This window comes from Aythya ferina, assembly GCF_964211825.1.
Source record: "Aythya ferina genome assembly, chromosome: 10".
Taxonomy (NCBI): domain Eukaryota; kingdom Metazoa; phylum Chordata; class Aves; order Anseriformes; family Anatidae; genus Aythya; species Aythya ferina.
The window spans coordinates 11,640,260-11,656,541 of NC_140306.1; the positions used below are offsets into that span (position 1 = coordinate 11,640,260).

Sequence of the window (16,282 nt, forward strand, 5' to 3'; positions counted from 1 at the left end):
GTCACAGAAAAGGAATGTGGTGTTCAGGAGGTGCTCCAATGCTCTGGTGTTCAGACACTGCTCAGATTGACGCTTTTGATCTCCCTCAGCCAAAGAAAGAAGAGCAAAGAGCTCTGAATCCATCTTCTCTCCAACCACCACTGCTGGCTGCGCAGTGCGAGCCCATACTGTTTTCTGAATAATTGAGTCACTGAAAGTAATACGTAGAGAGATGTTGGGTCAGCAGCTCAGTGCTAAACTTCTGTCTGTGTTATGGGGTCAAGTGTACCTTTATCTCTGTTTGCTTTCCAAGTACCTTGCTTCAGCTCCTGAGCCTCCTGCACTTGCCTGTTGTGGGCTGAATGCCCTGGCGCTGTCCTTGCCCTGTGGCTCCCAGCTGAAGTCTGGCAGAGTTCAGATGCCCTGTGTGGGACCAGAGGGGTGCAGTGAGAAAGCTTGTTCAATTTTTTAGTAAGCATACGACACCCAGAGAGGAGCAAATGGTCTTTAAAGTAATCAGTTTGTAAGTTTCAGACAGAACAAGTGAGCATATCTTCCTGTAATAATGAATTACTTATGGCTGGGATCTCAAAGTGTCCCTAAAAATGCATCTGTGCAAGTCTCTTGTTCTATGCTTCTCTTTTTTTTTTTTTTTTTTTTTCCCTCCTGTTTTCCACTTCTAGATTTGTTTCCTAATAGAAACTGAATTCAGATGGAAAGGGACCTCCTGAGGTCCCCTGGTTCTGCTCCTGCTCAAAGGTGAGCCAGCTGCCTTCAAGTTGTCACCGTGGGAAGCAGGGTCTGGGGCTACCCGGGTGGCCTAACCTGTAGCACTTCCCCGAAGAGGCTGAAGGCAACATGGGACTCCTTACTTTCCGTGGAAAGTCTTGCAAAAGATCTCTTGACCTTCTTTCTGCCTGTACTGTAACGCCTCTTTGAGGCTGCCTTCCCTTGCAGTTGTTGTTTCCCAACGCAAGTAATCTGCTTAAAATAAGATTCATATGCGCGGTATTGCAACAGCAGGGCCTGTATGTAATCATAAATGGTTAGATGATGTCTCTCAATCCTTCTCATAATTTTCATGGAGAGGTTACTGCTTGTGTTCATGCCTCCTCAGCATGGTCAATCAAGCCTATTGACTTGTTCTAATTCTGTTACTTCCTCCCTTTGGAGAACACAGACATGTTTCTGACCTGTCAAAGAATATTCAAGCAAGAAAGACCCTTGGCTGACGTGACAAAGAAAAGATTAAGGCCCATGTGCCTTTTAACAGCTTCAGGACAGCGTTGCACAGTGGTTCATCTGGGAGATGAAATACAAAGTATATTCAGAGTGTATTCTTTTGTTACTTTTTAGCAAAAGAATCCTTGTATTCCTTAATAGCAATTCTCTTCCATTACTTTTTATTGTTGAGTTGAACATGGATTACAAATAAATAACCAAAAGGTTATTTGGCATATCAGAAATGGACTTCCTAGGAATAGGCTCTTGCGGTCATTCTGCCTTTTCTTTGTAGCTCTCAGTTTAGGAAAGAGCTTAGTGGCTGGTTTTCATTTAAGGGGGAATTTGTGCAACCAGCGGTTTCTTTATTGTTCAAAAAAAATAAAAATCAAATATGCGTATAATTCTAAGCTTTACTGTGTATTCAGAGAGAAGGCTCGTGGGTTGCTGGTCTGACCCTTGCTATCGGAGATATTCCAAGCTACCCAGAGTTTGAAGCTGCGCAGCTCCCTGTTTGTGTTTCCAGCTGCTGAAGCACTGAGGAATGACGTGCCTGGGAAGTGGTGCTGGGACACTTGAACTCCATGAGTTCCTGTGCTTTTCAAAGTGTTTCCTAACGAAAGTTATGGTATTGGTTTTGATCCGTGATTTGCATCGCTTTACAGAGGGTTTCTTCATGTGTAATTCATGCGCTCCAGTTGCGTGCATGTCTCTCTCCCCCTCAAACGCCCTTTTTCTGTTTAAATTTTGGAAGATCTCATATCCTGAACAACATCTTCCTTATTCATCATAATGCCTCCCCCAAGGTAATTGGTGAGATCCTGTACAACTTGTAGCATCTCCCAAGCTGTTACCATATAAGAAAGCAGAGAATAATTTAGTAGTTTCTGAATAAGATCCTTAATAAAAAGGGGGGGCTGGGAAGGGGGGAAGTTTAATGCTCACTGCATGATATAGACAATATTTCCTGCGACAGGAGATACTAACCTCAAAGAATTTAAAATAAAACATTGATTTTTTTTTTCTTCTTTTTAAAGGAGAGTAGGGGAGGCAAAAATGGTAGAATAGTCGGTCTTTTTATTCGATGTGCAGATGAAATTGATTAAACCTTAAAAACTCGCCTCAGTCCACCCGGTTTATTAATTGAAGAATTTCCTCTTCCCCAGAATGGGAAGTGCACATTAAAACAGAGCTTTGCCCCTGAGTAGCAATGATACTTGAGAACAGCACGTTTTCTACAATCCTATTTTCTCTTCAGCACTAGAGGAAATCCTAACATGGTAAAAAGCATATTTAAGAAAAAAAAAAAGTATGTTTAAGGAAGTCCTCTTTCATTTCCTTGTAAAGCATGAAATCAAATTACAGCCCATGGCCCACAATTATTTTATTTTTACATTTCAAATTCCATTTTCTGCTTCCTTTCGGTGCCTGTGAACAGGAGTTGTGCTGTTTGTGCAAATTCAGCTAAAAAGATTACCGCAGACAGAGGAGGACACAGTAGCTTAAAGAAGCCCCCAGCCAGTCTGTGCTCATGCTGGGATGGATGTGGAACCTTGCACGATTCACACGGGGACCCCACCTCCTGTTCTTCGTCCCTCCGCTCGCCCAGGTCTTGCTGCGGAGCCACGTCAGCTTTAGATGGCTGGGTTAGAGAACGTAATGCAATACTGAGCTTATGCTTGCCAAAGGAGTAGTAGTTTAAAGTGCTCTAATGTTTTTAATCTGCATTTGTGGAACAGAAAACCATTCAGATTGTCTGTTCATTGAAAATGTCCTTTGGTTCCTCTTTTCAGTGATGCTGAAATTGCCAGGTAGTTTAGTGCTTGCAGTTCATAACGTTATTGTTCTGAGAATGGGTACTGTGTGCACGTGTAATAGTGATAAGCTTTTGGAGCTGATAGAATAAAATGAGAGGCTGAAATTATTTTTTTGGGGAGAAAGATGACGCATGTATGGTTTGATTTTTTTTTTTTCCTTTCCCCTAGGCCTAATAATAATTTACTTGCAGTAACTGTGCTTTGCAGCATAGGTCTATCTCTGCACAGCTCGATGTGGGAGTTTGGGTGTAATTTACAGGTATGCAACAGGTTGCACAAACAGAAGGGGTTGAGTTCATGGACATCCAGAACTGCCCCTGCTTTTGTGATGGAGGTTAACAGTGATTTGCCGTAAGATGTAATAATGTTCTGTCCCAAAATAAACACAACAGTGACAGGCTGTGTTTTTCAAAACTGCAGAGCATTAGGGATTTGGCACTCCTGTGGTGTTTCCCTGTGAATACTGGTAGAACAGATCTAGATTTACTCCCTGTGTCCTTTTGTGTAAAGATAAGGGAGCAACATGTAGAAATTGCAGAGTACTTCAACCTCTACTTTAAAACTTCATCTAGTGTAGTCAGTAATGGCTACTTGGAAAACACTCATGTTTTGGCCTTCAGAACCAGTAAGGTGTTCAAATTGTGCAAACCTTCTTAGGAGTCCACTATGCGTGGCCAGACAAGAATGCAGCCTAATTTGGGTGTGTGCCTGCAGTCCTCACAGCGTGGATCCTATTCGATCTGCAGACGGTGGCAGTAAGTGACATCCCTGATGACTGGTCGCAGTCAGATATGCCCAGAATTCAGTACCGAGAGTGGATTGGTATTGAATATTCAAAGCAGGGGTAGACATTTTCTTTCTCTTGCCTGAAAATATTTTGTTAATGTCTCTAAGTTCTGTGATTCTTGCCCCTTTTGTGGTACGGATGAGTGCTACAGCCCCCAGGTTCAGCTGGCACACTTGTTTGCAGTCATCTCTCTGATGCTGTGCTGCCGGTCTTGCTGCCTTTCTCCCGTATCTGGCTGTCATCCAGATTCTCACTGTTCATGTGTTATCTTTTGTTTGGTTTTCCTCACTCAGTAGACTGTCTTCTTCTTTACTTTGTTTTTCACTGTGGTTTAGCTTCTTATCGTCCAATATAATTCCTCTCTCTTCCCTCCCTACCACCTCCCTTGTGTTTTTGGATGATGACTAGTTTGTTTCATTTGCTTTTTACAGGGCTGTAACAGAGCTGTGTGCCATCACAGGAAGGATACCCTGATTGTTGGTGATTTTCAGGCTAAGTGAGAAATCCCACTTCAGGAGGACTATTTCTTGGTGTTCTTGAGCACCTCTTTCATAGAGGAAATAGCAGTAAAAAGATTACACGACTGTTTTTTTTTTTTTTTTTTTTTTTTTTTTTCTGTAGGGGAAATAATTTGGATACCTTAGTTTAGTGTTTTTTCTTGACTGCTGTTTCCTTATACGCAAAGAACAGGTCTGCATATGTGTCTGCTTCATTCAGGTTTGTTTCAAGCTCTGCTGGCCTGCTTTGAGAGCTTGAGTAACATGGAAGAGATCCTCATCTTGACTCTGTAGGACAGTGTCCTGTTCTGAGATGAAAAAGTGCTTTATTTCCTTTATTCCATGTCTCACAAGAGCCAGTGGCAGGCCCTCTCCGGTCAAATAGTGCAGGTTTATAGCGCGTTTTATTGTCCTTCTTGGAGTTTCTGCTTATATAATCCATCCTTACTTCAGCTTTTCTTAGTTAAATCTTATTTTGCCGTAGAAAATTATTCAGGAACATTGTTCCTTCTGGTGACTGGAATCTAGCATGGTAGTGAGTTGACTAATAGCCCGATAGAGATGATTTAAATTGCAAATATGAAGTTAAACACATTGTAGCTCTCTTATAGGGAAAAACTGCTTGGAAGATGTTCTGTGCTCTGGGGAGGCTATGGTTTAGTCCCCTTCTTGCAGGTGACTTGCTTGCTGTCCTGATGAGGAGCTCTTCCCTTGGAATCGCTGCATGCTTGGCTTTGGTCTCCCTGCGTAACTTCACCGTGGTGTTAAGGAACTGTTATGTGTGGGTGAAGGGCAACTAAGGAAGTTGGTTATGGGATAAAACAGTTTAAAATTTGGCAGAAGATCAAGAGATTTGGAGGAAGAATTGTCAAAGAAGTTTTGTTTAAATATCTCAGAATATTGAGGAACTAATTCTGTGGTGGTTTTCTTGGCTTGTTGCTTTAGGGACCTGTGAAATTGAGTGCTCACCTCTTGCTATGTGTGAGTAGACAAGTAGAAAACATCCTCATGCCCTGAGCAGAACATGGTTGAAGTATTTCCATCACCAGTGTCCTGATCTTTCTATTTGTTTCATGATTTTGTTAAAGCACAGCAGCTTCCTACCCTGTGCAGGTGCCTTTGTGTGTGACGATGCCACAGTGCCCTCTGTGCCACCAACAGCATCCCTGTGGCCAGTTAGTTGATGAAGGATTTGGAGGAGGCACAGCAGCTGTACTAAGCCACATTTGTTAACTTGAGCGTGTTGTCATTTCCTTGGCTGTAATATATTTTTATCTGGAGTGTCTCGATACATTTTCTGGTGTTTTTGGAGTTTTTCCATGGACTGTACAGTTATTTTTCTTATGTTCATCTTTTCTATGCTATGAAATGCCCCAAGGTAGGCATTCTTAACCTTCTAGCAACTGAGCTGGTGAGTTTTATGGCTCTTTAAAGGGTTCCTAATAGATTTATAAATACAGCAATTGCAAGTGTTTGCTTTATAACAAATGTATTCAAAGCAGTTAATTTAGCATTTCAAGATAAAGTGGCCCTTGTACTGAAACTTCACATAACTGCTTTGCTATTGGAGGGAGGAGATGGATACTTAAAGCATCAAATCCGCCACCCTTTTCAAGTCATGGTTCATCAGATCTGGTTACTTGGGCTTGATTACAGAGCACAGCGATTGCCCTGCTCTAGTCGTAACAGACTTAGCTAAAACTTAGGCTGCAAAGTCTACAATGTTATTTCACTGAATGCATGACCCATCTTTTTTTATGGTATTAACAATCGTGTTTAACTTTGTGGTTTTGTTTTAATTATTAATTCCCATTCAATTTAAGGGTGTCATTTGCGTAGTAAGAATTACTGCGTGGTGTAGTTTAATACAAAACCTGGGTGTTAAGTTTTATTTTAAAACAAGACAAACCCTGCTGTATACATTCACAAAAGTACATGTTTTGATTGTTCGATGTGTTGTCCTAGAACAATTTTCATGCTGCTCACTTGTTGCTGTTCATGCTTCCCGGTCTTTATATCTGCGCTGTTGTGTGGTGTCTGAGTCTTTTGTGCAGTCCTAGTGTTGCTTATACTATAAGCAAGTACTAAATTAATGTAATTCTTGAAACAATAAAAGTTAAAAATACTTTTGGGGACAGAGCCTATCTCTAATTTGTCTTGGAGCATTTTTTGAAATGGCTGGAGAAAAGTCTGCAGGAGCTCTGCAAATGTCATAATTACCCAGCTAGCTTTCTGAAGCATTCATTATTTACATTTAGCATTCATTATTACAAGATGAAAGCATTGGTAGGTTGAAAATAGTCATTTGTAACCATAATTTTTTCTTGTTGTAGTTCCCACCCACTCATTCACCCATGCACTTCAGCCTCAGAATGATTTCCTATCCTGAGAGTTCATGGGAACTATGAACAAGGGTAGCTGTTGTGATAGCAATTATAAAGACTAAAAAAAAAAAAAGTGGGTTGGAGAGAGCAAAAGAACAAGGAACAGTTGCATCGATTTCATGTTCTTCTGATCAAAAGCTTGAGACAGATATTAAAAACTCTTAAATCTGGAATGCTGCAATTTTGCATGTTTTCTTCTTACATCTCTTCTACATTTCTTAAAATGTGTTTTTCCAACATAATTTTCTGCTAGTTCAGCTTTGGATTTGTTTTTCTTATTCATATTGAAGCTTTTTTTTTTTTTTTTTTTTTTTTTTTTAACATTAAACTTTGTTGTACTCTGACTTCTTGGTATTCAGAGTATTTCGGTTACCTGGAATGAGGCAGGAAAATTCTGAATGTAATTAGAGGAAGGCCCAACATTCATGAAAAGCTTCCTGGAAAATTAAGTTAAATCCATGGAATTAAAGTTGCTTCAGTCAGAGGATTAAGAGCTCATTGCACCAATGCTTCAAAAAATAAAAATAATTTTAAGAAGTTACATCATGAGCGCAATAAGTAGCCTAAAATTTAGGAACCTTTTTATGAAGATCTAAATCTGATCTGTTTATGGCTGTGATATGAAGTATACGTTTGAGTAATGTAGATCTGAATTGGAAATGAACATTGCAGGATTTAAATCAGCTTTTCCTCCTGTAGAGAGGCTCTAAGGATTTCTTCAGATTTGTGGTAAACCTGACTCTTATTTTTAAATGCAGTGATAATGTCCTTACACTGTTAATATGGAGGAACATGTAAACAATCATAGGTTTGCATATTTTTCTATGAACTGATGGGCATGCATAATAGCTTAAACTCATTAAATCGTATTTTTTCAAAAAGCCAGGCATTCCTCTGTTGCTTATGCTGTTTTGTGCTTTGTTCATATTTCTGGACATGTGTACATATACATACAGTTTTTATGGAAGCTATTTGAGAAAATGTTCCTTAGTATCTTTATACTGCTACAATACTGACTGTGAATTCTTTTCCAGGTGCCCAGATTATTGATTTGATGATGCTTGTAATCGATGTGACAAAAGGGATGCAGACGCAGTCAGCAGAGTGCTTGGTAATTGGGCAAATTGCCTGCCAGAAGATGGTGGTAGTTCTGAACAAAATAGATCTCCTTCCAGAGGGGAAGAGACAAAGTGCCATTGAGAAGATGACGAAGAAAATGCAGAAGACCTTGGAAAATACAAAGTAAGTTAACAGTAACATTAACAGCTAGTGTGTAACAAAAATACTGCCCTCATGTCACTTTCAGGGTGCTTCTAAATGCAGCTAATCTCATCCCTGCTGGATGAGATATTCACATAGATATAGCTTGCCACGATGATGAGAAGAGAACGGAAAGATTACCAGAAATTCAAATTCAGTTCTGCATTTGCATCTGCAAGTATCGTGTATGGAGAAATATTTGAGTGTAATGAAACTTTTCAGTTTAAAGGACTGCTTTGAGTTCTGATTGAACAAAACAAAGCAAGAAAGGCTGGGTGAAGAACCTTTTTTTGTAACTTTTCTTGTGATTCAGATGTGTTCTATTTCTCTTTTTTTAACTAAAGAAGAAAGAGGACTTTTCCATAACTGAGAGCAAAAGATGTGATCGCCCTAACAAGGGTGATAAAGCTGCCTTGTAGTTATCTGTGTATGGGACTGATCAGTATTGCCAAGAATCTAATTGATGATGTTCCTGAAGTTTCTATAATGCGATGTGACTCTGTCTAGGCTGGTGTTTGTCAGGCATGTTCTGTTTAATTAACAAAAATGATGGGTGAATGAAAATGTGGCTGTTAGGAGGTGGAAAGATGTGATACAGACACCGTACTCCCTCAGTGGTTACAGAAATTGACACACAGCTTGTTTTGCCTAGTATTGTACGGGGATGTTGACTCCTGTATTTATAGCTGTTGGGTCACATTTTGATTCTGAGAATCAAAGAAATAAGATCCAGCGTACAGAGGAGAGAACTTCACGAGGGACAAAAGAGCAAAGCATGGCTGGATATGGCTGTTCTTACTTAGCTTATTTGTGATGGTAGGGGAATGTCCCTCTTCAACTATGCAACTGCTGCCATAGTGACTCTAGAGATCTTGCTCTCTTTCCAGCTCATCAGTAACATGGGTTTGTTTGTTTTGCTTGGAATAGTACAGAGGTCACCAAGAATGTCAAATTTCCTCGTGTAAACCTAGTCAGGATTCTACAGCTTTCAGTTCTCTCCAGCAGTTGATTTGAGGACAAACAGATAGAGGTGGCTTGTTTTTCCTCTGTAGGTTGTTACATCTTATTTCAGGGGAGGTAGAGGAGGGAGGTACCTGCAATATGAAAAACTTTTGGGCGTTTTGGAACAACAATCTTTTATAGGTGTATTTGATCAAGTTCACAGGTAATCCCAGTGGAGAGAGCATTGAGATAATTATCTCTAAAGTTTTCATAACTATGTTACCAAATAAACTTATTATGCCTTTATATGGAACGTGAATTAAGTAGCATTGCAATTAATAGTTATTTTGTTTTTCTCATCTAAAATAACCACAGTCTATGCCAAGAAGTTAAAGATTTTGTAATAACTGAGCTTATCTTCATATTCTACTCATTTATTTTGTCCTCCTTTTAAAATTTGTATCTGCATGGCAGTAATTGCTGCTGGAGGTGATACAGGTGGAATACAAGTATGTCTTACAAATTAGCATACTTCCTCAAAACTGAGGGGGAAGTGTTTTTGAAACACTGGCCATGTTAGCTGTGAGGTCCTTTCCTGCAGCCCCTTTTTAAAACAAGGATGTGCATCAGCTGATCACAACAGCCGTAAGACCACATGGAGAGAATGGGTCTGTCATAATGTTTTAATTATTCAGTTGAACTCTGGATCCTAGAAATACTCTTTCATCAGATGTCTGTGTATTGTTCACATAACAAAAATTCCTTTTTTTTTTTTTTTTTTGCAAGTGTAGTCTGTGCCCCGTTGTATGTCAGGCAAGCGTTTTTTCTTCAGTCTTTTCCCACTTTAAATTTCCAAATGCATGCTTCGTAACTGTTTTTATGTTTCTAAGCTACTTTTATTAAACTACTTTTATTAGCAGGGCATGTGCTGAGTCCATCTGACAGCTGCCTCAGACACTTGTCAATGAGGTGTTTTCCAAGACTAGTTCACTCACTGAGTATTTCTTTACACATGCATGCATGCACAATACCCTAATACTAAGAAAAATTGAAGTCTGCTGCAGCTATAGAGTAGGTGTTAACCAGTTTTCAGAGGGAATTCTTGTGGTGTTGTCAGGAGATTCCATGGAGGGTGAAAAAATAGGCAGAGAAAAGCAACGGTTGTATTTGCCTAGATTGACACCTGTAAATTTGACCTAATCGAGACTTGCTTGTTCCACTGATTGATACTGCAAGTAAAAGCAAACTGTCTCTATGTCTCTATTTCTATTGTCATATTTTTTTTTTTTACACATGCCAGCTTTTATCTTTGCCCAGCAGGGTCTAAATTCTGACAATTAGCATGGTGGAGTAACAGTTTTAATAGGGGCCAAATCATGTTTGGAAGTAGCTCCAGTGGCATTATATGATTACTCTAGTTTGTTCTGGCATATGGGAAAAGGAGTAAGGCATTTGGTTCAGCATAAACTTAAAGTTATTTTAATATATTGCCCTAAAGGGCTTGTGTGAAAATAAACTTCCAAGAGTTTCATGGTTAATCACAGAAATTTTCAGGGCACATTTTTATTACCCTTTGTTCCTAGATGCCTCAGACTTATGGCATATAAACAGAAAAAAAAAATCTTACGTACTGAATTACAGTTCCATCACTAAATGAGCTCCCTCTACAGAATCTAGCATATTTTTCTTTATCATGGTACTGTCCTTTTTTCTCCACTTCGTTCCCTTTTTGAGATAAAAATCTATGGTTTTGCTGTGGGGAGTCACAAGGATGGCAGCAGTCATGACTTTGCCTGAATCAATTGTGTAAGAATCAAGGATCTGTGAGAACCAACCACTTATTAGTTTTACTGCTGATTATTATTCCATTGCTTCACGTATATGAATTAACATGGTTAATCCTGAATTTTGCAAAAATGCAGTAATAACTTGACTTATCTAATTTCCCTTTCTAAAATGTAGGCAAAGCAAGCTATCAGATGAGGTGAACAATAGGTTGTGTTTTAGGGAGCAAATGGTACAAATTCAATCAAGAGGCTTAAAAAAAAGCTGCTGAATAATAAGGGCTTGGAGAATAAAATTCATAGAAAGAGAAAAAGCTAAACTGGGGTCAGAAAAGCTAAACTGGGGTCAGTTATGGAAGTACTGCTGTTCTCAGAAGCTTTACATGTTTGAGATTTGTTTCATAAATTTTTATTTTAGTCGAATTAGATCTTTCTGCTGTCTGCAGATCTTACAGGCTGTCTGCAGACACAGGCAGATATCATGTGCCATCATACATTTGGCTTCTGTTTTATGGATTATGACTACAGCTAGGATTGTAATTGTTTTAATGAAAGTTAAAACCTGTGTTAGTCTCCAGGTAAAATAGCTTGAATGCAAAGTCACTCTGATAAGCCTGAGTAATGGTCCTTGTTTCTGAAATGAAGTCTTACTTTTGACTGCCACTGAAAGTTGAATCTGGCTAATGCTGAACAGCCCTAAAAATTTCATTCTAATGAAACATTCTAATGAAGTCTAATAGTACAAATGACAGTAACTCCAGGAAAAAAAAATTGTCAGCTGTTCACCATGGGGGAAGAACAGAAATCAGAATCCGAGGCAGTTTTCCTGCCTTCATTTTCAGGTGAGTCTAATTTACATGTGTATGAGATCTAATGGTGGGAGTCTTTCTCTTTTTCAGGTTCTGTGGGTGTCCTATCGTTGCTGTTGCAGCAAAGCCTGGCGGACCAGAAGCCCCAGAGTCTGAGAATCCACTAGGTGTTTCTGAATTAATTGAGGTACCTGCTGAACAAACAATAAATCATGTAAAATGAGCTTGAGCATCTTTAAATCTTTTGGATTGTAGTGTTAGTATCTAGAGATGAGGAACTCCTGCCTTACTGTCAGCTTTGTCACCGAATTCTTTGGGGATTTCTTCCAGGGAATGGAGAAGCTGAGGATGTGTGCCCCAAAAGTGGTTCTCCTTTTTCAACTGCTAGGCTTCAAAGCCTTCGAGTAGCTGTCTTCAGAAACAACTATCACACGTGGTAAAATTTGTTCTAAAGTTGTCAGGAATTGCAAAGCATAACAAATAAAAATAACTTCAAAATTCTGCCAAATCATTGGTAGGTGTTAATTACACTGCAGTTAAGAAAACAGTGAAGCTGTGAAGTCAGGCACTCAGATTATGCATATGTGAATGTCTCCTTCCTTCATTATGATACAGTGCTTAAATGCGTGATTGTTTATTCTAAATAACCCTTACCTCCATCTATGCACAGGATGCACAAAGCTCAATTACTGAGCAGACAGTTAGTATTTTGTTTTAATTCTCATTATTCTGTGTGGCCTCATGACTCCATTCAAATACTGCTCTGTGCTCAGAATGATTAATTTCCTCCTGGACTTTTCTTTGGCACTCATCACTGGACTTGAACACTTGGCAAACAATTAATTTACTTCGAAAAGACCTATAGGAAGTGTAGAGGTGACTTATCCCGTATTTAGATTGGGAAGCTGTGGCACAAAGGAGTTAAGTCCAATGAGTTTACTAATTTTGGATGCCACATTTAAGGAAACTAGGAATTCTTCTGGGACACACTTGTTTTCGAATCAGAGTACCTGCCAATTTTGTTTGCAACTGTGAGTGCTTAGCACTCTGTTTATCAAGCTTTGTGGTTTCTGTTTGGACACTCCGAAGTATACAGTCAGTGATTACCTGTGGAAAGTTCCATGCATCATCATTCTCTTTAAAAAAAAAAAAAAAAAAAAAATTCTTGCATAAAGCATATAATCTGTTCTTTAGAGCAACACCAACCTGCCTTCACAATGAATCCATCTTTCTCTGATAGTCTGCCTTGTTTACTGCGTGTCTTGCACTTCTGCTATAGATAAAATGCTTAGCTTGGATTTATCCTGTGCCCTGAATGAGGTCAGGTTTGGAAAAAGCTCAGTGATGGTATATTGGATAATTATATCAAACACGTATGAACAAGAGAAGTGTTAAAGCAAACTAATGCTGCAGAGGTATCCCTAGTTTTAGCTATGCTCAATTTTTATTTTTTTTGTGAGTAAACTGAGTTTGAGGAAAATGAGTTATATGGTAAAAGAAAATGAGCTATATGGTAAGTTATATGGTACAATGCTTAAACTGTGAAGGGCAGGGCACTTAGGATAGCTGTTTGAGATAGATGGCATGTACCAGATTGTCACCTCTGTGAGTAAACATTAGGGAAGAGTGTAGCATGTCTTTGCCCTGGAGGGGTGCTGCAGCTATTTGCAGGCAGCAGAAGGGGTGCTAAAACAAAGGCATTGTCTTGCCAACATCTGATACGGATCTGTTGGATGCTGCCACCTTTAAAATAAAGGGTAAATCCCTGCAAGCACGAGTCACCAGAAACTTAGGGTTGTCTTGCCTGCAGCAGGCTGGCTGAAAACAGACTCTGCAATATCTAGAGAGCTGAAGATAGGCAAGTCTTTAGTTTTGCCTTCATTAGGTCCAGGTAGATTTACAGGGCCATTCCCCAGGTTTAAAACCTTTGGAGGAAATACGCAAGTTGCAGCTATTTGTCAACTCAGAGACATAGTGTTTAGCAGAGCTGGCAAATGCTGTGAGAGCCCTGCCCCTGAGCATTACCCTCTCTCTCCTTGATAAGAGGTTCCCTCTCTGTTGTTCTGCCATTATGACTTAGACTTAACCTCCAGTTTTTGACCTTAAAAGCAGATGCTAAAGGCATTGCCAAGTTTATATGCTGATATTGTAACAAAGACAAAGATCAAAAGTGATTTGAGATGGGTGAACCAGTTCCTCTGAACCACTGCTGGGTATGTGACTGCAGTTTTATAATTAGTCTTCTGCCTATGATGATGTATTTTAAGAAGCATAGTTATTTGTCAGCAAAACAGAAATCCTAAACTTTGATATTTTCTCTAGAAAATGATACTTACATAGCTATTTTTCTTAGTGGCTTGATCCTCCAAGAAGTGTTAACGTAAATCTGAAGGGGAAGTTGACTTTGAAACTTATCCCGGTGTAATAGTTTTTCTGGGAGGGAGGCAGGGATGGGGCTAATATCTTTATGTAAGTTAATTTGCACTAAATCAAAAAGAGCTGAAGTAGCAAAATACACTGTAAGACTGTACTTTGAGGGTGGGGAGGAGGGGGGAGACGGGTGCAGGATTTTTTTTTCATTTGCTTTGCTACAGTGTTTATATTGAGTTTGGCAGCAACTTTATTGCCAGTGCAGTTCTGCTAACCAAGCTAAATGTGCAGCACCAAATCTTTCTAAGGCAGAAAATCGAACTGTTCCTGCTGCTAAGTGTGCATCTCCTCTATGGCACGCACAGTTAATTTGACATTGGTGCGTTCTAAGCTCGCTGGGAGATGCCTGAAATCAGTAAAACTGCAAGCCTGTTCAATCAATCATCCGCTTGCCTTCCTTTTGCTGTATGGCTGTCATGACTTTTCACCCAGGCATGGTTCTGCTTTTATCTTTCTTTTCTCAGGTCCTGAAGTCTCAGGCTTACCTGCCATCAAGAGACCCCTCGGGAAACTTCCTTATGGCAGTCGACCACTGTTTCTCTATCAAGGGTCAAGGCACGGTGATGACAGGGACTATTCTTTCTGGCTCTGTTAGCCTTGGTGACAATGTGGAGATTCCTGCCCTGAAGGTGAGTCTCTCATTTTCACTCCCCCCAGTTTTCCTGATAGAAAGAGACATTCAACAAAGAAGAGTGTGTTCTGCAGTCTGAAATTGTTCCATTATTTTCAGTGTCATTACTTTTCTGGTATTCTAATATAAGCTACATTTATAATAGGGAGAAAGAGATTAAGTAACACAGCCAGTAAAGTTACCTGCTCCATTTTAGTTGAATGAAGAAGAGGGAAGGCTGACCTAGATGAGTGTGTTAGATTTTCAACTTCAGAAAAGCAAGGTGGGCATGTTCCCAAAACAGGACATACCTAAGGAATGAACGAGGTTTGAGTGAGGTTACTTTTGTTTGAGACATTCTGCCTCAGCAAGAAGGCTTGTAAAAGAATCTGACCCAGGTAGGCTTCCTGAGATGTCTGGAAGTGGCAAGAAGAGTGCATGGAAATGGCAATAAGAGGGCATGGAAATGCTTGATGCACATTATCATTGTTTGCCAAGGGTTTAATTGATGTCAGCATGTTCTGGAAGAGCTGCTGGAATGCGGTGTCTGGCTTGCTGCGGTTGGGATTTTTAGAGAGCCTGTAGAAAGTCAAGAGGACTTTCAGTGGACTTTGAACTGCTTATCTGGTGCTCCTATTTTATTTACAGAGAAGTGAAAGACCAAGGTAGCAGATAAACAGACATTGACAAAGAGAAGCCAAATCACTTGGCTTTTATGGCATTAACAATTTCCCGCAAAGTTTGTTATTTTCAGTTGCTGTTAATGAACTAGTCCTTCCACAGCCTTCTGTGAGACAGCAGGCATGCCATAGCTCCGAGTGGTAATTGTTGTGAGCAGCGTTTTGCTCTTTGCCATGAGCAGCCTGTGAATGTGACTGCTCATAGTGTACAGGTAACCACAGCACGGTTAAAAGGAAGCAACCTTTGTAAGTTTGAATTGTGTGTTGTCCTTACCCCTGCTAGCATCATGCAGAGTTGGGTTAGGATACCTATAAAAGGTCAAACCTTTCTCAGGCCTACAAGGTAATGGAGGAAGCACATTTCACAACACATTGTGGTTTATGACTCTCTCTGACCTTTTTTTGCCCTGACCCTATGGTAACTGAGATTGACAGCTGGTGCCCACTGGGCATTTAGGGACATTACAAACCAGCTGCTTTTTAAATTTGAGGAACCCTCTCACCAAATGAAGTGGCATCACCTTCCAGTTCTACTAATGGACTTCGACATCTTTGACCGCTTGAACCTGCACAAAGGAGGGACACAGCAATTAAAAATAAACAGTGACATTGTCAAACGCCCGTGCTTGCTCTGATTGGGGCTGAGAGCACCAGCAGTGCATGGATTCCTTTATGCTGTTGCCTATGTAAATTGCCATCTGGGGTTGATTATCCATACAGCAAAAAGAAAAATTATATATATGTTTTTGGCAAAAAGCTTTGACACAGCAAACAGTTCACTATCCGATTGAGTTAGTACTATTTGCTCACTAGCACTTGAAATCCACCTTGAAGAGCATGAACGTAGGATTTCTGCAGCAAAAACATAGTGTTGGCAGAATTCTGAATGTCCATTAAGATTACTTCGGTGGTCTTTCAATCTCTACAGTCTTCCAGTTTATAAACTGTAACAACTTGTGACATTTTTATTTCTGCTTTATAAAAGTTCCTGGAGTGAAATAGTAAGGATTTTTTTTCCCAGTATAGATTGACTTTACGGTTAAATTTGGTCCTAATCATTTCAAAATATTGGTCTAAGTACA

General features: G+C 39.8%; 1 protein-coding gene across 4 annotated transcripts in view; it reads left to right on the top strand.

The window, feature by feature from the left end:
* EEFSEC (eukaryotic elongation factor, selenocysteine-tRNA specific) overlaps positions 1-16,282 on the top strand; it is a 162,339-nt gene that overhangs the window by 65,650 nt on the left and 80,407 nt on the right. For all 4 annotated transcript variants that reach the window (XM_084531159.1, XM_084531161.1, XM_084531160.1 and 1 more), the window contains 3 exons: positions 7,720-7,927; positions 11,571-11,667; positions 14,375-14,539. In XM_084531159.1, coding sequence (XP_084387285.1) covers positions 7,720-7,927; positions 11,571-11,667; positions 14,375-14,539 — 470 coding nt within the window. The remainder of the gene's footprint in view (positions 1-7,719; positions 7,928-11,570; positions 11,668-14,374; positions 14,540-16,282) is intronic.